General features: G+C 36.9%; 4 protein-coding genes across 4 annotated transcripts; all 4 read left to right on the top strand.

Annotated features, from left to right (window-relative positions):
* The first annotated feature begins 202 nt into the window (after positions 1-202).
* On the top strand, positions 203-8,693 carry SIK1 (Protein kinase superfamily protein). The gene is made up of 18 exons (XM_089609108.1): positions 203-907; positions 1,754-1,842; positions 1,909-2,016; positions 2,143-2,250; positions 3,021-3,111; positions 3,467-3,519; positions 3,628-3,690; positions 3,944-3,988; positions 4,251-4,286; positions 5,375-5,430; positions 6,059-6,140; positions 6,521-6,649; positions 6,728-6,857; positions 7,068-7,215; positions 7,310-7,520; positions 7,981-8,181; positions 8,307-8,392; positions 8,481-8,693. The coding sequence occupies exons 1-18, from the start codon at positions 301-303 to the stop codon at positions 8,578-8,580; spliced, it is 2,343 nt and encodes a 780-aa protein (XP_089465234.1). The 5' UTR covers positions 203-300; the 3' UTR covers positions 8,581-8,693.
* Positions 8,694-9,050: 357 nt separating this feature from the next.
* On the top strand, positions 9,051-11,858 carry LOC149402813 (uncharacterized). Its single transcript, XM_089608538.1, has 3 exons — positions 9,051-9,127; positions 9,264-9,494; positions 10,000-11,858. Exons 2-3 carry the CDS (start codon positions 9,314-9,316, stop codon positions 11,856-11,858), a joined length of 2,040 nt encoding a protein of 679 aa, XP_089464664.1. The 5' UTR covers positions 9,051-9,127; positions 9,264-9,313.
* A 173-nt stretch (positions 11,859-12,031) lies between these two features.
* LOC149402812 (uncharacterized) lies at positions 12,032-13,310 on the top strand. Its single transcript, XM_089608537.1, has 4 exons — positions 12,032-12,510; positions 12,590-12,939; positions 13,003-13,125; positions 13,212-13,310. The coding sequence occupies exons 1-4, from the start codon at positions 12,036-12,038 to the stop codon at positions 13,308-13,310; spliced, it is 1,047 nt and encodes a 348-aa protein (XP_089464663.1). The 5' UTR covers positions 12,032-12,035.
* Positions 13,311-14,776: 1,466 nt separating this feature from the next.
* LOC149402811 (uncharacterized) lies at positions 14,777-17,745 on the top strand. Its single transcript, XM_089609544.1, has 5 exons — positions 14,777-15,292; positions 15,450-15,529; positions 15,649-15,824; positions 17,000-17,108; positions 17,224-17,745. Exons 1-5 carry the CDS (start codon positions 15,088-15,090, stop codon positions 17,521-17,523), a joined length of 870 nt encoding a protein of 289 aa, XP_089465670.1. The 5' UTR covers positions 14,777-15,087; the 3' UTR covers positions 17,524-17,745.
* The last annotated feature ends 6,329 nt before the right edge of the window (positions 17,746-24,074 follow it).

The following is a 24,074-nucleotide window of genomic DNA, read 5'->3' as shown; positions in this document are numbered from 1 at the left end:
AGGTAACTAATTGTTTTTTGGTATAAATAAAATTATAAACAGAATAAAAAAAATTTATATTAAAATTTTGTAAATATAAAAAATACTGCTTATAACTTAAAAAATGCTCTTTTGGTAATAAATATTTTATGAACACTATTATTGCAATACAATATATAAACCGGCCCAAGCCCAACAAGTCTCTCCATCATCACCGAACCAAGCTCCAAAGCAAAGCAAACAATCTGGTTCGATACAATTCCATTACCAGCTATGGCGTTCTGATTCCGATTCTGGTTCGTTTCATCTTCTTCACCGAAAATGGATCAAGACTCCGCCGCTCGCCGGGTCCGCAAGCTCCCACCACAGACAGCCGACATCTACTCCACCGTCGTCATCCACGACGACGATCACGCCGGCGGTTCAAGAGATCACGATCTCTACGCAACCATGGTCTACAAACCAGACGGCGACGACGACGACGACGACGCTTCGCTCCCTCCGCTCCTCAAATTCCTTCCGAAGGACTTCGGCGGCGGAGCTTCGATCGACTACGACGAGGAGGAGGAGGAAGATGAAGGGAACGATTTCGGGACCATGATCGTCCGCAACAACCGCACTCGCCGGCTGTCTCCTCGCCGATCGGCGGAGGAAGACGAGGACGAAGACGATGGCGGCGGAGGATTCTCTACGTTTGTGGTGAGAGACGAGAAGAGGAGAGGCGGAGGAGAGGGATCGGCGATGAGCATGGCGGTGGCGAGTATGCAGGCGGCCGGGGGAGAGTTAGGGTTCGGGAAGGGAAGGAGAAGGAGCGTTTCATGGGGGCCGGAGGAAGCGAGGCAGTTCGGGAAGATGTCGGCGAGCTCGATTCCTGACAGTGTTACCAAGGAAGATCCCACTACTAAGTACGAGTTGCTCAATGAGCTTGGTGAGCCTTATTTTTTAGTTTTCATTTTTAATTTTCTGTATTACGAGTGTTCAACAATTTTTCACTTTTCTGTTTTTTTCTTTTAAGAGAAACTATAGATGAGAAACCTTGGCAATTGCCAGTTCGGTCTATGTTTTTGGCTCAATGGAGTTATGATTCAATGTGTCCTGGGTTTAGCCCCTTCTTTATATTTTGCATTCTTGGAGTAGCTTTAGTGAGCAAGTGTAGTGCGATTCTTAGAATTTTTTGGTTTTGTGTTTCTCGGGGGTGAGTAACACTATTATCAACTTAGTAATACTCTCACCTCTCTTTAATGATCGTGCATTTTATACTGGTTAATGTTCAATTAGCTTGGCAATTATACTGGTTTTTGTATGATATAACTTGGTTACTGATACAATGGCCCGCATGTCTTGGTTTAGTGGGACTTAAATTATGGGTCATTTTGTCCTGTGTTTATTGCATCTTTGTAATTGTATTTTGCTTCGTTGATTAGCTTAGTGAGTAAGTGTAATGCAATCATCAGACTTTTTTGGGTTTTGTATGGGTTATTGGTAAGTAACGATATTATCAACTTTGTAATACTATCACCTGTTTTTACGATCGTGCATTTCGCAAATTTATTTATTTATTTTTTTTTTTTTGAGGAAGAGCATTTCGCAAATTTTTATGTTGAAATTTCTTCGGAATCTTAGTTTTGTCAGACTAGTGCCATAAACTACTGTGTTCTATTCATTTTGCACTGTAATTTGCTCATTTCGCTTGTTTAGTATTGCGCTAGAACAGTCAGCTTGTTTTGGTCATGCTTTGTGTGATTTTGCTGAGTCAGTGGGTGTTCATATACAGGGAAAGGGTCTTATGGTGCAGTGTATAAGGCCAGAGATTTAAAAACCTCGGAACTGGTTGCCATTAAAGTTATATCATTGACCGAAGGGGTATGTATCTGTGTTGTTATAAAGTCGGTTGAATAAGTGTAGGATATAACCATGTATTTTTTTTAGGAAGAGGGATACGAAGAAATTCGTGGCGAGATTGAGATGCTGCAGCAATGTAGCCACCCAAATGTGGTTCGGTACCTTGGGAGCTATCAAGGAGAAGAGTATCTCTGGGTAAGAATGTAGAAAGACCTTTATTCTCTTGTACTGTCAGATAATAGTAGCGGTCCTGGGAATTTAAATTTGTATTCTTTGTTTATCTCAGATGTCTGGGTCAGTAATTCTTTGATGTGTTGTCAGATAGTAATGGAGTATTGTGGTGGTGGAAGTGTTTCTGACTTGATGAACGCTGCGGAAGAGCCTTTGGAGGAGTATCAAATAGCATTTATTTGTAGGGAGGCATTGAAGGTAACATATCAAGGCATTAAACTCTCGGTATAAGACATAATTGGATACTGAACTAGCATGATTTTTCATCAAATAAAGCGTTTATAAGATTGTCCCTTGCTCTTACACTTCATGTAGATTCTGTGCGATACCTTGAACTTACAATGTAAAAGTACCAATTCGAGATAATTCAAGAAAGGAACAAAGCAAATATCGAATAAGAATGTGGGTGATTGCTTTGGGAAAAAACAAAGATCCTAAATGAGAATTAGGGTGATTTCTCTGTGAGCATACAAGCCTCCCCAAAAACTTGAAACTTTTGTTTACTCCAAAAGTATTGCACAATACATCATTTATTGTGTGGATGCATTTCGTGGATCAGTTATCCGGATTTCGAAGGAGACAAGATCCTCAAATTAATCTCTAATTGTTTCTCACCGTCCTCTTGTATAAAGAAATATATGATTGGTTCTCATCCTACAGAGTATAAGTGTATTAGGAGCATCCGTTGACAAAAGGGCTTCATCCTAAGATAGGATAATCTCTCATGGCTGGTAAAAAGGAATCGGATAAAAGGGTTCCATTGCTCAATCTTTTAGACTTGTGACTCGTCCCTACTAAACCAATGTCGATAAGATCATATGAAATTTTTCTCAGAAAGTTTAGGATTATTAACTAAAAAAATGTGTTATTTTAATTTCCATTTTCGATTCCGGCGCACTGTTTTTATGCATTGATTGTCGTTATTCTGGTATCTGCTTTATAGCTTTTGTCGTTTACGTTCTTTGTAGGGTCTTGCTTACTTACACTCAATTTTTAAAGTGCACAGAGATATCAAAGGTGGTAATATATTGCTAACCGAACAAGGGGATGTCAAGTTGGGTGAGTTGCGATCTGCCCATTTCTATCATCTTCAGTGTTGAGTGTCGTAATTCATGGATTACTACACTGTATTTCTCTTGCTAGGTGATGTTAGTCTATGAATTTTTACGGTCATTTTTTGTTCACTAGAAACACAATAGTTGTTGTAACTCCTGACAAGCATTCTAGAATTCCTCAATAATTTCTTTTTTCGGGTGATCAATTAAAACTTATTTGCTTTAAGCTTTCCAATAATTCGAAATTCTTTTTGACCAAGGGAAATTAATCATGGTCGATTTCTTATATTATGACTTTGAATTAGAAAAATATGGGTTGATAATAATAGGATTATTAACTTTGTTTACAAAATGACCAGGTGATTTTGGGGTTGCAGCACAGCTTACAAGAACAATGTCAAAGCGGAACACTGTATACAATTATTTACATTTTGCTTTTGTTTAGTCTCAATTGTCACTGAAAACAGTCATTGATGATGGTGCAACTCGCTTGACACTGAAGTCCCTTCAATAAATGCAGTTCATTGGCACTCCACATTGGATGGCTCCTGAAGTTATTCAAGAAAATCGTTATGATGGAAAGGTATAAGATTTATTTAGTTACGAATTCTTCTGTTGCCATTGTTATGTGCTTCTTCTATTTTTCCTTTACATTCTGGTATGTAAAAGATAACCGTTGAATCAAGTAGAGAAAATCAATGAAATACGAGTTTTCATGAAAACATCGATACGAAATTAAAATATACATAAATAATAAAAATACAAAACATAGAAATTTTAAACAAATATTTTAAAAAGTATAATATATCACAAGTTTACTTATTCTTTGCTTTCAGGTTGATGTATGGGCTCTTGGTGTATCCGCAATTGAAATGGCAGAGGTAATATCTTTTGAATGCTCCTTTATGTCTGGGTAATTGGGTACATGAATTTTAATTTTATTGAAAACTGTTCTTAATGCCATTAAGGTTTATAATTTTTTTTTACTTTTGTTTCATTAGGGGAGGGAATCTAGTTAGGTGGGATTAGAAAGAAAAGTAATTATGTTGGATTATCACCGGTTGGTGCTTTGTAAAGAAATTTCTGATATCATACTGTTGATGGCTTACATAATAGTGATAGCACACGTCCTCTCAATTTCAGGGGCTTCCTCCAAGATCTGGTGTTCATCCAATGAGGGTTAGTGATTTTGTTTTATTATCATTTCATATTATATATGCTAAAGTGTAAAGTGTAGTTTTGGAGTAACCTCTCATTGCATGGATGTCATATTGAGTTGGGAATATTTGCTTCCATGTTCAGAACGGGATAAATGTATATTGATTTTGATGGGTATCTAGTACTATGTTTAAAATTTTAGGGGTTCGGGCTTAGGAAACACCCATTTTTTTATTTTGATTTTCTTTTTCCCCCTGTTTCCTTTACAGGAGATAAGTTATTGTCCAAATGTTGGGATATTTTTTGGGTTCCAGGTGTAAATAGGTCTGTGTCGCTATTTTTGGTCGCTGTTTCGTTTTAGGCTAGCTCTATGGGGTTCACGTGCTAGACTCGTGTTGGATCCAGGGGCTAGGCCTTCTTCGTTTCATCTTTTTGTGTAACTTTGGCTTTTGCCTACATTAATACAAAATGGTTACCGTTTTAAAAAAAAAAGTACTTTGTTTAAAAACCAGTGTTGAGTTAGATGCTGTAATAGCGCCTGAATTCAAAACGTGATATAGCTGTTCTATAATTGCCATAGCACTTGTAGTGTTGCTATAGATAGTTTATATATATGATGAATGGATGCTTATAGAAAAGGGTTGATAGAATACGGAGAATTGGTTTTATGAATCTCATGTATGTATCCTAGCCGGACACACACAATGTTACGATCCTAGTTGACTCTCACATTGTTAAGTATGGGATTGACATGTGAGAGTCCCACATTGCTAAAGTGTGGGCTTAGCATGTGGGTTTATAACCTCTTGGGCACCCTCTCCTTAATAGCTAGCTTTTGGGGATGAGTTCTACCCAATGGGTTGTATCACACAAGCTCTTTCCACGCACAAATAATAATAATAATAATAATAATAATAATAATAATTCAGTTAAATCTTAGCATTCTTTGAAGTATGCATTTTTGCTAAACCTTCTAAAAATGACATGTTAATATGCATACAGCTCATTCTCAGATTTTGTGTTTTTTTGTTTGTTTTTGTTTGTTTTTTGTAATTCTTTTTCTTTATGATTGACAATATCATGGGTATCATATGCATTTCAAATTATAGGTTTTATTCATGATATCCATTGAGCCAGCTCCGATGCTTGAGGACAAAGAGAAATGGTTTGCTTTCCTCTCCTATTAAAACCTCAATGTTTTCTTGCTATCTGTTCCTGTTCTGCTTAAGTCAACAAGGGCCCTCGTAGAAATATATAATGCACGAAAACGAACAAATAGTGGGTTAAGAAGTTTTGATTGAAACTATATAAGTTTCAAAGAATTAGCTGTTGGTTTGTCTGAAAAAAAAAACTAGCTGCTTGTTTGGAGAAAAGTCGGTGTATCTCTAATGATGATGTGGCTAGTACTTCAAAGCTGCATTATTATCCTCTGCACGAGTTTCATTAACATTTTTTGGGGTTACTTTTACGATGGATATGGCTGATCTGGATTTATCCAGACTTACACCAAACACATTAGAGGATGTGTCAATACCATTATCACCAGTAGTACTGTTTCAAAAAATTATTACCAGTAGTGAATTGGTTTGATTGTCTTTCACAACATGCAATGCATGATAATAAACTTTTTAAGAGGATTCACAATAAATGCTTCGGTTTTATTTATTGTTACTGAAGGGACGTTGCTCAAACTGTTTTAGACACTCGACATGTAGTGCAATTCAATGTTCTGTAGGGAAAACTTGTAGGCACATAACATCACGAAGTTTGATTGTTGGCGGTCTACTTTTCAGGTCTCTTGTGTTTCATGATTTTGTGGCAAAATGCTTAACAAAAGAACCGCGTTCACGTCCCACGGCTTCTGAGATGTTAAAGGTATGGTCTTGCATATTAAGGTTCTTATATAACGTTGAACTTGTTGCTGTTATCTTAATCCTCCCGAAGATGGTTCATTTCAATCTCTCTCTCTCTCTCTCTCTCTCTCTCTCTCTCTCTCTCGTGCGTGAGCCGTGTAATCTTTCTTTATACCTACAACGTCTTAAGTCTTAACTAATTGGCCATGGTATTCTACATATGAACTTTTATCCCAAAACAAACTAGAAGTTAAGATGTCTTAATGGCTTATCCGTTATCGTCGTCACTTATTTAATTTCCTTACATAAATGTAATCTCCGATTTCATTTTTTTTTTTGCACAAACGATTGTCATTTGTACTGTTGTTCTGACTTGAAGCTACTTTTTCCCTGTTATTATAGCATAAATTCATCGAGAAATGCAAATATGGGCCATCTGCAATGTCGGCAAAGATTGAAAAGGCCAGACAAGTTAGGGCTTCATTAGCCATAGAAGAGCAGAATCTTGTTCCAGATATACCAGAAGATAGTGTATGAATTCACTGCGTTTACCATCTCTCTGTATTTCTTTATCATTCATAGTTCTCTCAAACTCCTTATCCAAAACAGGCAGTTGAAGACTCCAAAGTGAATGAGGAATACGGAGATACTGTTCCGGCAAGACAGAATATAGATGGAGCTGCATCGAACAGCTCAAGTAAGCAGCAAGTATTGGATGGTGCAGAGCCCTCTGTAGAAGGTATCTAATGTATCGAAATCTTGGTTGATCTGGTTAAGATTCTCATATGCTGTTTAAAGCATTGATTTGGCCATGTATTATAGGATAACGTTAAAAGTAAAATAATGGCTGATTGAATGCCCATTTTAATTTTTATTTATTTATTTATTTATTTTTTCTGAAAATCCCAAGGTTTTAGTAAATGATTTGCTAATCTAGATGAAAATACAGGTTTTGGCACAGTAATAATTCATGATGGTGATGAATTATCTGTGACAGCCACTACTTCACGAGTTGATAAAGTTAAAGAACCCTCGTCTGCTAGAGGAAATTCTGAGACTCCAGTTGCTACCGGGAAGGGAGAATCGAATGAACAGAGGTAATAAATAAATAAATAAAATAGTAAGCATGATGTGACATTTTTTCATTCTGGTTTGTTTAGAGCACAGATGAATTTATTTAGTTTTTGCCAGTGTGGAACATACAGGACGTGTTGCCGAAAGAAACAGTGCGATCGGAGATTTAAGTTCTACCCAGACACTGCAAGCTTCTTCTCCTTCATTTCCAGGCTATTCTGGCCAGGACTTCAAGACGAGAAGTGGTCCTCGATTCCGGGCTGAAGGTGGTAGTACCATATTGAAGAATGAAACAGTTAGCCGAAAAGCTTTTGCTTTGCAAGATAAGGTATTTTTTTTTTGTATCCGATGTTTTTAAAAGATCCGAGACGCAAACAATAATGATGATATTGATGAATTTAAGTCACCATTTGAGAGGTGAACCTATCACTCTAAATTTTCTACTAGAAAACTAAACTAATCAACTAGAAAACATATCTTATGAAACCTCATGATGCACCCAAACGACATATTCACACGGCAGAATGAAATTACTTATATACCCTTATTAGAAGTCTAGTTGAAAAATATTCTCGTACTGGGAGTCTTATAAGATATCAGCATATATCACGACTATGGATTGAGCCTTTAACCATTCTTAAGCCCAATATATTAGAATCTAGGCTAACATAAAAGCTCCTAGTTGAATCATAAAACTTCACCGTGTTTGCTTAATGTTTTTTAAATCGAACACGCCTCACTTACCAACTTTCGAGGTTCTGATCAATTCGAGTTTATTTACGTCTCAGCTTTTCTCCATTTACGCGGCGGGTAATACAGTGCCTATACCTTTTTTGAGGGCCACGGATATATCTCCGATCGCACTCTTGTCGGACAACGTTCTCGGCGGAATGCAGCGAGATAATGGTGGAGCCATCGCCGTCGAAGCTCTGCAGGAGCTTTTCAGCGGTGACTCTCAGTCCAAAAAGGGCAGAAGAGGCCAAAATGAGGTTCTCTCTCTATACATATTATGTATATGTATACATATGTATATCGTTTGTTTGTTTGTTTGTTTTTTTTTTTTTTTTTTTTTTTTTTAACTAAAATTCTGATCTGTTCATTTGGTGCGTTTCAGATGCCTCTTCCACCGAGTATCTATCAACGACTCACGTCGAGTTCTACTCTGTTGAATCTGGCTCAGGCTTTAGCGTACCACAAAACGTACACCAAAAGAAGAATTTCAGTGTCTCACTTTCACTTTGATGCTGTTGTTGTGGCTGCCTCATGGTTTGCTTTTTTTTTTTTGCAGGTGCTATGAAGACATGCCATTGTTGGAATTGCAAGCGGCTCAAGAGCAACAAACTATTCAAAACCTTTGTGACACACTAAGAACCATTCTCCGATTGTAGATAATTGTGTTCTCTACTGATTTCTACTCATTTACCCTCTTTCTTGTGTATATTGACCTTATTTATGAATGTTTATTTTTGGGGGCCTTCCGATTCGATATAATTTTTTTTAATCCTTATACACCAAATCTAACCGCCATCTCAGATTCGGCCAAAGTTTTTGTTTGATGACAAACTAGTCCATCAAAATTATTTAATGTTCGGTTAAGATATCATTAGAAAGTTGAACTTCTGGATTTAAGCAACAAAAAAAAAAAAAAAAACACTATGAAAGAAGGTTCAATCTTTAAATCTAAAATGTTGATAATACCCACCTAGTCCTACTCCTAGATACGGAGTTCAATTGTTAAATCTAAGGATAATTTACAATATTACCCCCTGAACTCGTGCATGATTAACAAACTGCACCCTGTACTCGGATTTTCAACAAAAAATACTCTGAACTCAGGTTTTTGTTGACTTTTGCCCCTTCTGTTAAACCTTTTCAGTTACCGTCCAATGGAGTTGCACGTTTAACTCACGTGAGCTGAGTATGGAGGGTATAAAGGTATATTTGGTTTGTATTTCATTTATTAAATAACTCGAAAATATTAATTATATTATAATTATATTCGAAATTATATCTAAAATTAAAACCGCCCAAAAAAGTCTGAAAAATAAAACCCCAAATCGCAAATTTTTAGGGTTTCTTCGAAAAAGGATAATTTCGGCGTGGATTCCTCCAGGTTGTTCGATGCGAAGCACTGGTGGTGGAACGAAGTCCCCGGCCAAGAAAAAGATGTCTCCGGCCAAGAAAAAGATGTCTCCGGCCAAGAATAAGATGAAAAGAAAGTCCCCGAAAAAGAGAGCTCAGTCTCCGACGAAGAAAATGGATTCCAAAAGTAGCGCAACAACCCATAAGTTACCAAAATACGGTGAGAAAGTGTTATTAAATAAGTAATGCAGTAGGGACCACTGTGTACGGTGGACCTGAGATTGTTGTTGCGAAGCCTTAAATTCGAAACACTTGGGACCACATTTGATGTGTTTGTCTGATGTTAGTGGGTTTGTAGGTTTGAAGCTTCAATTTCGAAATAGTAGGGACCACTAACTTCAGTTTTTGGCTTTGTCTTGTTGGTTGTTCACGCTGGATTCATTGTGAGAATCCTTTGTTTATTGATTATTTAACCTCTATCAAATGTGTTTGATTTACTAGTTTATTGATTAATTAAACTTTGGATATCCTTAAACTTTATCTGATATGTTATTTAGGATCCTGTTATTCACTAGTTTAATGATTAATTAAACTTTATGTTATATATATTGATTAAGATGTTGTTTAATGATTACTTTATCTGATATGTGTCCTTTTATTTACTTGTTTATTGATTAAGATGACTGTATGTAACGTGTTTTATTTACTTTTTTGTTTGATTACAGTGGATGGGTCTGGTAAGTTCACATTTCAAATTCACCATGGTGGTAAAATGAAATTGGTGAATGATCGGTTGTCTTACGTCGAAAGCAAAGTAGATTTTGTAGACTACATGGACATGGATCGGTTGTCGATAGTGGAGATCGACGGGATACTCATTAAAGACTTGGGATACTACTGTGGAGCAATGTATTACGTCATACCCGCGTATTCCGATGAGCTTGTATTGCTTGATTCAGACCAGGCCTTGATGTCAATCGTAGGCGAGCTAATTGAGAACACGTTTGAGGTGTTGTTGTACTGTGACCACCCCATTCAAGAAGGAGGAAGTAAGCCGGTGCTGCTATTAGATCAGAGTCAACATGATGACACTTCACGTCCAGTTGAAGAGACTCAGTCAGTAGTTGAAGGGAATCAAGGATCAACGAGTCCAATTCCAGAGAGTCAAGTTCTAGAGAGTCAAGTTCCTGAGAGTCCAATTCCAGATAGTCAAGTTCCAGAGAGTCAACCTCAAGCGTCCCAGAGTCCACCTCAAGTGACCCAGAGTCAACCTCAAGCTTCCCAGAGTCAACCTCAAGCGTCAGAGAGTCCACCTCAAGCTTCCCAGAGTCAACCTCAAGCGTCAAAGAGTCCACCTCAAGCGTCAAAGAGTCCACCTCAAGCTTCACAGGTTCCAACACAAGATACTCAAGTAGAAGTGGAAGCAGACGAAGAACCAGCAGTGGAAGAGCACAAAGAAGCAGAGATCGAGGAAGATAGCGGATTTGAGATGAGTGAGGACGACGTAATCGTTGACGGAGCAGCTATAGATGGAGGCCTAAGAGGCAAAGGAAAAATGCATCTCAGTGATGAAGAACCAGTATCTGATACAGATAGTGACTACAACGACGAAGATGATATAGACTTGAAGAACTCGGACGCGTCTAGCGAAGACGAAGCGAAGACCGATAAACGTCGTTCAGTTTGGAAGAAGGTGCTTCCCAAATTCCAGGAGTTTAGAGAAGACACGGATATGACACAACCAGTACTCAAATTAGGATTAACTTTTCATAGTGGAAAAGTATTCAAAGATGCTATTCGAGAGCAGTCTATCCGATCCGGGAAGCAAATCAAGTTTAAGGTCAACGATTCAAACAGAGTTAGAGCTGTTTGTAAAGATAAGACGTGCAAATGGTTATGCTATGCCTCTTTTCTCGGTAAGACAACCACATTCGTGATAAAGAAGTACGTGCCTGAACACACATGCCCGAGAACAAATGAAAACCGGTTTGCTACGTCACGATGGTTGTCTAAAAAGTATATGCCAACCTTCACAGAAAACGAGTCTTGGTCTGCTGTTGGCTTCATGAACAAGGTACAACAAGACTTAGTCTTGAATTGCTCAAGACAAAAGGCGTACCGGACAAAGAAATTCGCGGATGCGGTGATAGAAGGCTCGTACACAGAGCAGTACGCTAAGTTGTGGGACTACGGGGCTGAGATCAGGAGATCCAACCCCGGTTCCACGGTTGAGTTTCTAACCGAGTCCGATGCTGATGGTAATCCCATATTCCAGAGGCTCTATATTTGTTACGCCGGTTGTAAAGCTGGTTTCGTTGAAGGATGTAGACCTGTTATCGGTTTGGATGGATGTCACATAAAAGGACATCACACAGGTCAGTTGTTGACAGCCATTGGCATCGATGCCAATAACAGCATGTTTCCTATAGCGTTTGCAGTGGTTGAGTCCGAGTGCAAATCGTCGTGGGCATGGTTTTTGAACTTTCTGCGAGACGATGTGGGCATACACAATGGACATCATTGGACATTTATTACTGATAAACAGAAGGGGTTGAAGGAAGCACTGAGTGGGATGTGGGAATAGGGTTCTGTACAGGCAGAGCATAGACATTGTGCACGGCATCTGCAAAGCAATTTCACGAAGGTAATGTACTACTTTTCTGATATTATTAATTGATGTCTTGATGGATTCACTCACTTAAATACTGAATTCTTGATTCAATGTCAGGTTTTCAAAGGTCTATTTCTTAAGAACAAGGTAATGGCAGCGGCAAAGCAATATTCCGTCTCAAAGTTCTTTCAAGAAATGGAATTGATCAAAGCAGAGGATCAAGACGCGTATGATTGGTTACTGGATAAAAACCCCCGTAATTGGGCCAGAAGCAGTTTCAGAACAACACCAAAGTGCGACATCCTGCTTAACAACCTTTGCGAGAGTTTTAATGGAACTCGGGCCGTGTTGCTAGCTAGAGGAAGACCTATTCTCTCTATGTTAGAGAGAATTAGGATGTACCTTTTGCAGAGATTCAGCAAACAACGTCTAGCTGCGGAGAAATGGACGGGCGACATTGGTCCTCGGATTTACAAAATCGTTGAACAGAATAAAATCAGCAGTGGTGCGAACATAGCAATCTGGTCCGGGGGTTTTAAGTATCAAGTTCAGAACATGTATGGGAGCATGTACGCAGTTGACTTAGGCACAAGAACCTGTTCATGTTGTCGATGGGATTTATCAGGTACGTCATGAAATGTATCCAATATTTTAAGTAGTTACCTTATTACTTATATGGTTTCAACATGTCCGATCATCCATAGGGATTCCGTGTGCACATGCCATTGCATGTATATGGGAAAGATCGCAGCAAGTAGAAATGTATATCGACGATTGCTACAAAAAAGAGACGTACATGAAGGCATACAAACACCAAATCTTTCCGATGAATCCCATCGAGCAGTGGCCTAAGACAGGTCTAACACCTATGGGAATGCCGCCAAATAGAGCAAAGCCGGGAAGACCCAAGAAATTGAGGAGAGTAGAACATGATGAGGTTATTCCACCGGGTGGAACCAGAATGACTCGAAGATACGTCACGGTTACTTGTTCTGGATGTGGAAAATCGGGTCACAACCTAACGACATGCTTTAGGAGGACACAAGAAGAACAGGTCATCTATTTTCTTAGCTACAAAAAAACTGTAAACATTTTCTAATTTCTAATAAACTTGCAGAGGCAACAACAACGACATGCTAGAGATCAACATCAAGCTGCTAGACATGCTCACCGAGGTACTGCTGAAGGTGAAAGTAGTCAAACAGGAGGCAGTCAAGGCACTCAACAACCACAGCCTAGGGTAAGTCTATCAGAACTGAAATACATTACCTTATACATACCTTAAATAGCAATGTATCTAATCAATTGAAATGTATACAATTACAGCGTAGCCCGAGGCTCAACAGGGTTCCAACGAGACGAAATATATTAGAACCGAAGAATTTGTTCAGATTCTCGTGTTTTTGGACCACAATATTATGGTGAACAAGTTATGAAGTTGGATTACCGGTCTCACAATCATATTTTGTCCTTTTGGGTAGTTTTTTTTGTGCATTTTGGTAGACTTGGCTCGTTTAGGTCTCGAAATGATGTAATTTAGTGTGTCAAACTTTTGGGTAGTTTTTTTTGTGCATTTTGGTGTTTCTTCAGTTTCTGGACATGGAATGCAAAGTTTGTAATTTCTTACTATCTTGTTTGATCAAATTGAATGATAACTTTTGGTTGAAATGGAATGCAAATTTACCAGCAAAATACCATAACATAATGTACATACCATTACACTTACACAGTTACACATACCATTGCTCACATAAAATACCATAAACCTGTTACACATACCATTAAACACATTCAGTTTGGGGCTATTTGAAACAAAACGCATAAATTAATACAACAACAATTATTAACATAATGTTCTTGATTTTCTGGGCTGCTGCAATCAGTTTCACACTCACTTCCTTCGCTTCCTTCATCTCACCACGGACTTGAAACACAGCGGCGTTAATATTGCGTAGTTCTGCTAGAATCAACTGGCTCCCTTCCTTAGTCTCGCAACTGGCTTCATATACAATATTCTTCTTCGCGCCTTCATCACTCATTCCCTCCTCCTCCAGTTTATTTATTTTCTTCAATAAACCCGGGATAATTTGGAGAGACCTTTTACACATTTTCGGATCAATCCATTGTAACATGCCACAACCAGCTTCCACATTTTTCTGCAAATAAAACCCATCACCGTCCTCAATTAATCAAGTGATACGCAGACGACAACCAGGAATACAAAACCCTTACCTTGTATCTGGAACAGCCATAAAACCTTCGACCTGGGTTGTCACACGTCCATGACGTGCGCTCGACACTCAACAGACCGCATTTGCAACGAGGACTCCGACGACTCTCCACTGCTTCGTCGACGCTTGCTGTAAATGCGCTACTCGACGACGAATCCATGTGGAACAAGTATACAATCTGAGATTATGGGTTCGTTTTGGGTTGAGAAGATTGGTTTGAAGATCGACGACAACGCCCGATTTGGGTTTTAAAATTGAAGAGACCGCGCGATTTGGGTTTGAACACCGACGAGACGCGCGATTTGAGTTTGAAGACCGACGAGCCGCGCGATTTGGGGGTTTAGGGTTACACGAGTTTGGGATTTTGTAATTGTTTCAGATTATGTTCAAATGTGGACATTTATTAATTTATTTAGGATTTTATTTATTAGTTTTTAATAGTTTGTAAGGGTATAATGATAATTTCAACTCCATACTCAGCTCACGTGAGTGAAACGTGCATGTCCATTGGACGGTAACTGAAAAAGTGTAACAGAAGGGGCAAAAGTCAACAAAAACCTGAGTTCAGGGTATTTTTTGTTGAAAATCCGAGTACAGGGTGCAGTTTGTTAATCATGCACGAGTTCGGGGGGTAATATTGTAAATTATCCTAAATCTAATTACAAGCACGCCTCTCGTGGGCGTGGATTCAATCCAGAGCTTTGTAAAAATATTCTTTAATATTGAATTAGAATTTTTCTCTTTGTCTTTTGTGTTTAACGTAACGAACAAAATTTTAATTTCATTGCACAGCACACATTTTGATAAAAGAATTAAATTAGGAAAGAAAAAAAAATCAGATGCTCACTACTCACTAGTGTATCGACTATCGATTGTTTGACATCAGAAAGTCGTATCAGGAAGTCGGGAAAAAGGGTTTAGGGTTTTAGAAATAAGTTCATCCTGGAAGTTGTAGAACGCACAATTCGATTATGGTTTTCAGGAATCTACTTCGACTCAGAGTCTTTGGCACTTCTTCTTCTGTCCGAACCCGAACATTTCTTAATTCTTCTTCTTCTTCTTCTTCTTCTTCTTCTCTTAGTATTTACTCTTATTCGTCTTCATATTCTTCTAATCCTCACAAGTCTCGTATTCCCAGCTCCTCCAACGGTCCTAAGGAATCTCACTGTTCTCGAGGTAACACCAATTCACTCCCTTCGCAACATCAATGTTTCACTCTGTGCTCTTTCTTTGATGGGTCACTTTACTTTTGACCCACTAGACGATTTCTGGTATTGAAACTCTAGTCTTCGGATTTTGTATTTTTTTGTTGTTGATATTTTGGATATGATAGAGAAGCACAGAGATGAAAGAGAGAATGGAAGTGAAGAAGACGAGTGGTGGGAAGATAGTGAGTTGGATACTAAACCAAAGGTACTATGGAATCCCATACTCTCTTGGTCACCAATAAAATAAATTAAAAATAAATTGTTGTTGTTGTATATTCTAAGCTTCCAAGTACTGATTTTGGGTTGCTTGTTGTGCAAGCTTAGATGGGTGACGGAGAAAGTGGCGGCGGGGTCGTGCTAAACAACCTTGCCTGGGGCGACCGAGCTCACTCCATTGCCCTCGATGCCTTGTCACCATTTGGCGATGACATGAAGCTCTTCTCTCTCAGGGCTTCTACTCGAGAAGCCATATTCGTGAGGCTTGATAAGCTGTCGGACAAGTAAGTTCGCTTTAGTTGCTCGTCCCTCATGCAAATTTCGGCTTCTTTTTTACCTTTTAGTCCATCAGTCCATGTCTTCGTATTGCTAAACTAATGGAATGCCTTCTCTTTTTTTTTTTTTTTTTTTTTTTGACAAAATGCGAGAAGTATATCAATTTTGTTTTGTGTGGAGTGTTTTTAATTGAGTGCTTGAAAATGTGGCTAGTTTGATCTCTGTGATTGGATCGTCAAGCTAATGAGTAGATTTGAATTCTGGGTTTTTTTTTTTAATTTATGTTTTTGAATTTTTAGTTCATGTCTTCATATTTATTATACTCAAAATCCAGTATACTATTACTAATAGAGTGCGTTCTCGTTAACAAAATGTAAGAACTATACTAAACTTGTTTTAAATTGTGCTTCCAAGAACAGAAAAACATGTATTTCGCCGAGTTGGTGACAATGTGATTGGTGTCATCTCTACAATGGTTGGATCGTCACTTTTTTTTCTTTTTCATTTTCTTTTTTAGTCCCTATCTTCATATTTTTAATACTCAAGCCCATTATACTAATACTAATACTAATACTAATACAGTGCTTTGTCTTTAACAACATGCGAGAACTATATTAATCTTCTTTTGGGATGAAAAAATGTCATTCGTTATAACGAGTTCTCCACAATGTTATTGTTTTGATCTCTATGGTTGAGTCGTCGAGCTAATTAGTTACTGATACGATTATTTCGAGGGTTTTTTTTTTTGTTCAGTGCATGTCTTGATATTGTTATACTCTAACCCATTCTCCTAAATAAAGTGCCTTCTCTTTAACAAAATGCGAGAACTATATTTAACTTGTTTCGGGGATTATATACCGAGAAAAGAAAAACTTTAAAAGCCGAGTTCTCTTCAATGTGATTGGTGTGATCTTTATAGCTGCATTGTCAAAGTTATTAACTGTTAAACTTGTCCTGGGTGTTACATTCCCGAGAAATTAAAAATATAAATCATTAATTATACAGAGTTCTCGAAAAATTTGATTGGTATGATCTCTCTGGTTTACTCATCAAGCTAGTTTGTTCTTGATACGAATTCAACGTATATTTATATTTTTTAAAATCATGTCCCTACAACTACTTGTATCGAATAGCCTCTAACAGAGTTACTTGTTAATATATACTTTTTTTTTTTTTGTTCAAGATACGGATGTCCCTCTTTGGAAGATCTGAATACCTACAGCCACGAAATAAAGAGAAGACTAGACGAGGCCGCAGAACGAGGAGAAGTGCCTGATGATCTGGGTGTCCTGGTACACGAACTCCACGTCTTTTTTTTTTTTTTTTACATATATATATATATATATTTTATTTTTGATATTTAGTTTTAGCAAGACCTAAAATGGACTCTCTTGCTCATAATTTAAGGTGTCCACGCCCGGGGCCGAGAGGCTTCTGAGGATACCGGAGGATCTTCATCGGTTCAAGGCGTTGCCGATGCGAGTGTGTCACGTGACAATGGAGGACTCGAAACACGTCGAGAAAACTCGGGTGTTGGAGTTGGACTCCATTGAGACCGAGACGCGCTTGTGTGTGTGGAAAGTAGCAAATGTGAGGGAGAATCGCGATCCTCTCGGGAAAGGTCGGCCTTTGACCCGTAAATTGAAGGATTGGAGGTTGAGACTTCCCTTCCAGGCACATATTTCGGTATCCCTTTACACTCGGTGAATATATTTTTATTTTTATTTATTTAGATATTTATTTCGATGGTCTTGAAACCTTTGTAAGGTTGTGTTTGGAATCTGAAATATGTGACGCAGAAAAATAAGAATTCCTGAGACTTGGTTTGGGTTTGAGAAAATTTGAGGGAGAATGTATAGGCAAAATATGAAAATAATTATCGTAGTAAAATTGTGTGGAAAATAGAATTTCAAGACTTTATTTTCCCTTTCTCCATTAGTACTTAATTTTATTTTTCATCATAAATTGTTTTTCCTCCAAATTATCTAATCACATCTCCATCTCAATAAGATGAGCAAAATAACACGAAATCTATTTTTTTTTTCTTTTTCGTCCGTTCAATTTTTTGCTGATTTCCAAATGCAAGAATAAATAAAATCGAATTTCACTAAACTTTTCTTTGTTACTTTGATTTTCCCTCGGATTTCGATTCTCCTTAATTAAATCCGGATTCCAAACTAGTGCTTAATGCTGTATGAATTAAGAAAACTTTCCCGGGGTCTCGCAAAGCTTAATTGTATGATGTGATTTGCAGATATTCATACCAAATTCCTATGGCTCCAAGTAACCATGATGTGATTTGCAACTTTGCATAGCATCCTGTCTTTCTCGACCTTTAAATCCATGTTGTCCAAGAGCTAAAATTAACATGTCATTATTTATAAGCATCAATCATACATCGTCAAAAAAAAAAAAAAAAAGAGTAAATGACACGCATAATCGATAAATATTGTCAACAGCAAAAGGGAAATAATTATCTTTCTCAGAAGCGATTCGAAGATATAAGGCCACAAACAAATATGGTTTTGTGTCGCTAGCGTTGTTGCGGTGAGAGAGTTTCGAACGCCACAAACTCTGTTGGAGTGAGTGAATGAATTAATTAGGTAAATAAATAAAAGCATGCAATGTGTTTACGTTAGTTCTCTTCTTCTCTCAAAAGTCTCGGCCGGTGATGGTTGGCCCTGAATTAGCACACCAAATTGACTTATTCTATTTAAATATTTTGTGACCAACCTCTTTGCGCTTCTATATTTGGATAAGAAAGCGCGAGAGAGTTCAAAAAGTCGTGAATTGAAACAATATAGACTTTTTTTTTTTTTTTGCATGCAAGCTGGATTGCTACAGTTTGTCCTAATCAATCAATTAAGTTGTTCAGAGAGAGAGAGAGAGAGAGTCTTGCCAAAAGTTTTATGTAATATGTGGGAAGGATGGGATGAGAAAGTTTGGAATGAATCTATAAACATACCTGATGGTCTTTCTCTGCCAAATAGGATTAGCATAAACAAAAGAACAACGACTTGAAAAAAAGATACCGGATATTAGTTGATTTTTCCCTCGGTTGATATTGTCCATAACTATTGAGTTCGAGGCATTTTCGATTCTAATTTTTTTTTTAGAAGTAATATCATTCTCCGAGGCATTTTCGATTCTAAATTTTTTTTTAGAAGTAATGTCATTCTCAACCTTTAAATTTTACGAAATGTGTCTATAACGTAAAGTATTTTTTTTCCATGAGGGCTTAATTAAATCGAGTGTAGGCAGCTTAGGCGTAAGGGTTAAGCTCCCTTCGAAAATGAGTTTTCGTTTGTTGACTAATAATTGTTAATATTATAAGATGATTTATTCAACTGTGTATTTTATTATTTCCTGCCTTCTAGAGATTAGTTACACGAAGTAAACTGTCAATTTAGAGAAAACAAACCAAGTACAAATTACGTCAAATGAGTTTGGGTGTTTAACAATTTTTTTTAAAAATTTTTTTTTTATCACGTCTTGTTGACTTAGAGGTTCACTAGATGGTTCTCCATATTTATTTGTTATAAATAAAGTAAATTTACTATCATTCTTTTCAAAAGTAGTATAATATAGAACGTAATTAGACTATTATTTGTTAATAAATTAAGTATCAATACGAAACTCTTGACGGGACAAATATTTTAACACCGATAAAGATTTACTTCTCATGCAATATATTTTTAATTACCCTTAGTTTATTAAAAGGAAAAATTGTACAAAATAGTCATTTTAAACTTATTGATTAGTAAAGTAGCTAAAGTTTCAATTTTTCAGCAAAGTAAGCAAATTTACGTTTTCAAAATTTTTTGACAGCTAGGATTAAAAATTTTGACGATTATTATAAGCAATTTATCAATTTCAAAAAAATTAATCTTGGGGTCAAAATTTTTTTTGAAACCAGATTGCTGCATATATTGGCTATTTCACTAAATTAAGACAAACCTTAGATATTTTAAAAATTCATAACTTTAAATTGGCTATTTACCTATATCACCCTTATTAAAAAAAGGTGACGTAGTTAAATAGCCAATTTAAAGTTAGGAATTTGCAAAATAGTCAAAATTTATCTTAATTTAGTGAAATAGTCAAAATGTACAGTAATCTGGTTTCAAAAAAGATTTTGACCTCAAAATTAATTTTTTTGAAAGTGATAAATAACTTATAATGTTAAAAATTTTAATCTTGGCTGCAAAAAATTTTTGAAAACGTAAATTTTACTATTTTGTTGAAACTTTGGATATTTTACTAATCAATAAATTTCAAATAGCTATTTTGTACAATTTTTCTTATTAAAAAATTTACATGATTAGTAAAACACGAAAAAAATAGATTTCAATTTTTGTGTCTAATGAATAAGAGCAGCCACTAACGCTCGATGTGCGTCATCTTGGAAATGTTGTACATTGTTTTTGGTGAACTGCTAGCTCATTTGAGTACTAGAGAATATCAATAAAAGTTGTTGTGAGGAATTTTCTCATCTGAAAAACATGAAGGCCCAACCCAAACGAAGTAGCATGGCAGGTCCGGTCCAAAAAAAGAATCGAAAACGTCAAAAGATCGACGTCGAAGTGCCTAGGCTGAATCGACCCCAAGGTACCTAGGCTGGATCGACCCCGAAATATTCAGGCTGGATCGACCCCGAGGTACGCATGCAGGATCAACCCCGAGGTACCCAGGCGGGATCGACCTCGAAACATCCAGGCTGGATCGACCCTGAAGTATCCAGGCTGTATCGACCCCGAAATATCTGGGGGGTGCCTCGACATCCTTCCAGGTAGGTGCTCGTCATTGCCTCCGCGAAAAGAAAGACCCAAAGAAAATGACAAGTCTACCCCAACCCTCATCACCTCACTAAAAATACCCGAGACAAACACTTGTCAAGGGTTGACTTTTTCTCTCTCTAACTAGACTGTGTCAAAACCTCTATTCAGCTATTTCTCTCACTAGAAACACCTTTGAGACCGAAATCAAGAACAAAGAGAAATCAAAGCCAATTCACTCACACAATTCCATACAAAAAGAAGAACAATCTACTTCCATTCTTTCTAGAGTGAGAGAAGAAAATCTCACTCTCTCGAAACTCAAGACTCATAAGCCAAATTATATTCTCTCTATAAGAGTGTCCAAGAACTTAAGAAATCGATTCTCATGTTCTTAACTTGATAAGAGGTTTATTCCAAAACTAATCTCACATATTCGAAGACACGTGGGCAAGTCCGCTCACGTCACATGTCCGTAAGTGTTAATCCAAAAAACGGCTTAACAAAAGTTAATGTTAAATTTGCTTTTTTTTTTCTTAAGAATAAAATGTATAGTTAGATGAAGCTATGTTTGGATAATAGAAGGAATTTATAATTTGTTAAATTAGGAGCAATAAACACTTTTAGAGTATCTTTTCAAGTCCCCTTAGAGTATCCCATTAAAATTAAAAAAGGCACATCAAATAAACATGAGAAAATATCAAGAGTATCCCTCGTGTTTAATCGAAATGCGAGATTTATCACTTCGATTGCTATAAATATCAGATATATCTCTTCAGTTTAATATAAATGACATATACCTCTCATAAAAAATGTTATATTACAAATATCATCATTTTCGTTTATTTTTTACAAAAACATAATTTAAATTCCTCAAAATACCTTTAATAGAATAGATATTTATTTACTATTTTATTAAAAAAAAATCAAAATCCCTCTTTATAAAAAAAATCATTAACTTTTTATAAAGAAATTTTTAAATTTAATTTTTTTGTATATAGAATAGAAAATAAAAAATTATTTCATTAAGGGTATTTTGGGGAGTTCAAATAAACGAAAAATGGTCATATTTGTAATATAACATTTTTTATGGGAGGTATATGTCATTTATATTAAACTGAAGTGATATATCTGATATTTTTAGAAATCGAATGGATAACTCTCGTATTTCGATTAAACATGTGGTATAATCTTGATATTTTCCAAACACATATGTATTTTCAGCTGTGGGAACCTAAAAAACAAAAAGAAGCATTAATGGTGTGGTCAATTTCACTCCTGTAATTCAATATTTCAATTATTGCTCGCCAGACGAGCCAAATTCAGGAAATCTAGGGAGGTTTTCAAGAATAATAATCCATTATTATTTAGAACACACCAAGACCATACAAAAGAATATGCTTGTGATCAAGAGGCAATATTCACGAGAGCCACTAGCTACCTTTTTTTTTAGCCTTATTGGATAGTCTCGATCTATCAACCAATACAACAATTGGAAGTTGGATTTTATTAGTATCAGTAACGATAAAAGTTCAGAAGGTGCTGTCAATAAATTGTTCAATCAGAAAGTGGGTTTTTAATTTATTTATTTTTATGTCTTTTTGCCTCGTAGCTAATATCACCAAAGACTATCGTAGGATCGGCTAGAGTGGATCAAGCTAATGTTCTCTCTCTCTCTCTCTCTTTTTTTAATTATTATTATTATTATGATTATTATTATTCTTTTGCCAAGATTCTTCAAACTAGCTACTTAGCAAGTCTTGTTTTGTCATGACGTGAGGCTTTAATCTCTACCGTTTTGTGGGCTTTGAGATATGTACTTTTTAATACTAAAACTAGGTAATCTATAATGCCTATTGGCAATAATAATGTTAATTTATTTTGATAGCAATAGTAATAATAATAATGCCAAATTCATAATCATCTTTTTTTTTTCATTAAGAAAACAGTCAACTTAAACATTTAACATTGCTGTTGATGTCGATTTGTGGATCGTTCAACAATCACAAATAATAATATATGCTAATATTTGATATTTATGTTATACGAGTTTCAGAAGACGTCGTATAAGAAACAATATAGAAATGAAAGTTTTAACGAAAGGAAAACGACAATAAACTTTAGTACTGTTGCAACTGAATTACAAAGTAGGACGAAGTGGCGAACTCAATATGGCGAGCTCAAGACTATAAATATACGAATATAAAGTATGATTGGTTGTGAGCTGGGATTGTAAGCTTGCATGTGCGAAAATTATCGTCTCTTCTTCTATTAATAGGCGAGATGGAACTTCCTTGCCGAAGACACTTGTTCATCGATCCGCACTCCTCGTCAGGGCTAAAGTCGTCTCAGATCCGGTCTTCACGGTGTGGTCTTTTCTTTGACTGACCGATTCTTCTGACTAGGAGGACGTGGTCAAACTGGAAAACGTGATTGGACTTGGGCCGATCTGGCGAGATCGAACTGAGCCCAAGATTGATTCCGTGGGCTGACCTACGAAATAGATAATGGGCTTTGGCTGGCCCGAAGCCCACCTGAGATATTTAAATAAAAGGATTTGTTTTTTTATCCCCCACAATTAGCCCCCAAATATTTTAAAAATATCTCGATTATATATATATTTTTTAAAATATTTTCCGCGGAGAATTCGAACTGCCTCGAATTAACAAGGGGGGGAATCAAATATTTAGGGTCACGTGGCATCATGCGAAAACGCGTCTTCTTTACACGTGGCATGACATGACTGCACTTCGTAGGTCGAAGTCGAAGAGTCGGTAAATCTGTTGATATCTTCGCAGATATCAAGGAAATATCTTCGATTTGATTTGATTTATTTTTCGAAATCGTTAGATTTTTTCGGGATTTTGGTTAATAATGAAATGTATAAATAAGCTCGCCGAAGAGTCGTTTCTTCTCATTTATACTCTCATCATCTGCGGTTAAAAGATAATTCTCTTTTTTTTTTAACTTTTCTCTTTACTTCGAGCTTGAGTTCTCTCTCTAAGTTATTTAATTTTGCTCAGACTTCGGCTATTTTTTACTCTCAGCTCGACTAGCGAACTCAAATGAGTTCATATCTTTAAACATTTCGTCCTTAGGAAACTTTAGGATTAGATGTCGAGCTCAGGACTTCGCCCCTCAGGATCTCAACCCTTAGGAAACGAGGACATCCTTCTTCCTTCTGCCGTGACCTCGGCCGACCTTAGGGGAATTCGCAAAAAATACCAAATCCCCCCAGAAATTAAAATTCTTCTTCCCCCTCCTGGAGCCACTGTCGATACTGTTGTGGAGGGTTTCTGTTGCATATACGAAATTTGGTTCGAGAAATGCAGCCTGAGATTTCCTATTCACCCTCTCCTGTTCGACTTCGTCCAGACTTTAGGGTTAACCTTGCCCCAGATGTGTCCGAATTTTGTCAGGATGGTGAAGGGTCTGATGGTTGTGGGCCATGAGGAAAAGGTCGAACTCACACTGATGGATTTA

The sequence above is a fragment of the Urtica dioica genome, chromosome 3 (assembly GCF_054948205.1).
Source record: "Urtica dioica subsp. dioica isolate 48M chromosome 3, U.dioica_male_clone48M_v1_H2, whole genome shotgun sequence".
Taxonomy (NCBI): domain Eukaryota; kingdom Viridiplantae; phylum Streptophyta; class Magnoliopsida; order Rosales; family Urticaceae; genus Urtica; species Urtica dioica.
Note: the sequence above shows the minus strand (reverse complement) of the source record. Positions and strands in the feature narration are given on the sequence as shown.

Excerpts from the sequence above, each read along its gene's own strand:
- SIK1 (XM_089609108.1), top strand. The coding sequence starts at position 301 with ATGGATCAAGACTCCGCCGCTCGCCGGGTCCGCAAGCTCCCACCACAG. Across the intron at positions 3,112-3,466 it reads ACAAGGGGATGTCAAGTTGG|GTGATTTTGGGGTTGCAGCA; the intron begins GTGAGTTGCGAT and ends CAAAATGACCAG. Across the intron at positions 6,650-6,727 it reads CAGATATACCAGAAGATAGT|GCAGTTGAAGACTCCAAAGT; the intron begins GTATGAATTCAC and ends TATCCAAAACAG.
- LOC149402813 (XM_089608538.1), top strand. The coding sequence starts at position 9,314 with ATGCGAAGCACTGGTGGTGGAACGAAGTCCCCGGCCAAGAAAAAGATG. Across the intron at positions 9,495-9,999 it reads CCATAAGTTACCAAAATACG|TGGATGGGTCTGGTAAGTTC; the intron begins GTGAGAAAGTGT and ends GTTTGATTACAG.
- LOC149402812 (XM_089608537.1), top strand. The coding sequence starts at position 12,036 with ATGGCAGCGGCAAAGCAATATTCCGTCTCAAAGTTCTTTCAAGAAATG. Across the intron at positions 12,511-12,589 it reads TTGTCGATGGGATTTATCAG|GGATTCCGTGTGCACATGCC; the intron begins GTACGTCATGAA and ends GATCATCCATAG. Across the intron at positions 13,126-13,211 it reads CTCAACAACCACAGCCTAGG|CGTAGCCCGAGGCTCAACAG; the intron begins GTAAGTCTATCA and ends ATACAATTACAG.
- LOC149402811 (XM_089609544.1), top strand. The coding sequence starts at position 15,088 with ATGGTTTTCAGGAATCTACTTCGACTCAGAGTCTTTGGCACTTCTTCT. Across the intron at positions 15,530-15,648 it reads AGTTGGATACTAAACCAAAG|ATGGGTGACGGAGAAAGTGG; the intron begins GTACTATGGAAT and ends GTGCAAGCTTAG. Across the intron at positions 15,825-16,999 it reads CTTGATAAGCTGTCGGACAA|ATACGGATGTCCCTCTTTGG; the intron begins GTAAGTTCGCTT and ends TTTTTGTTCAAG.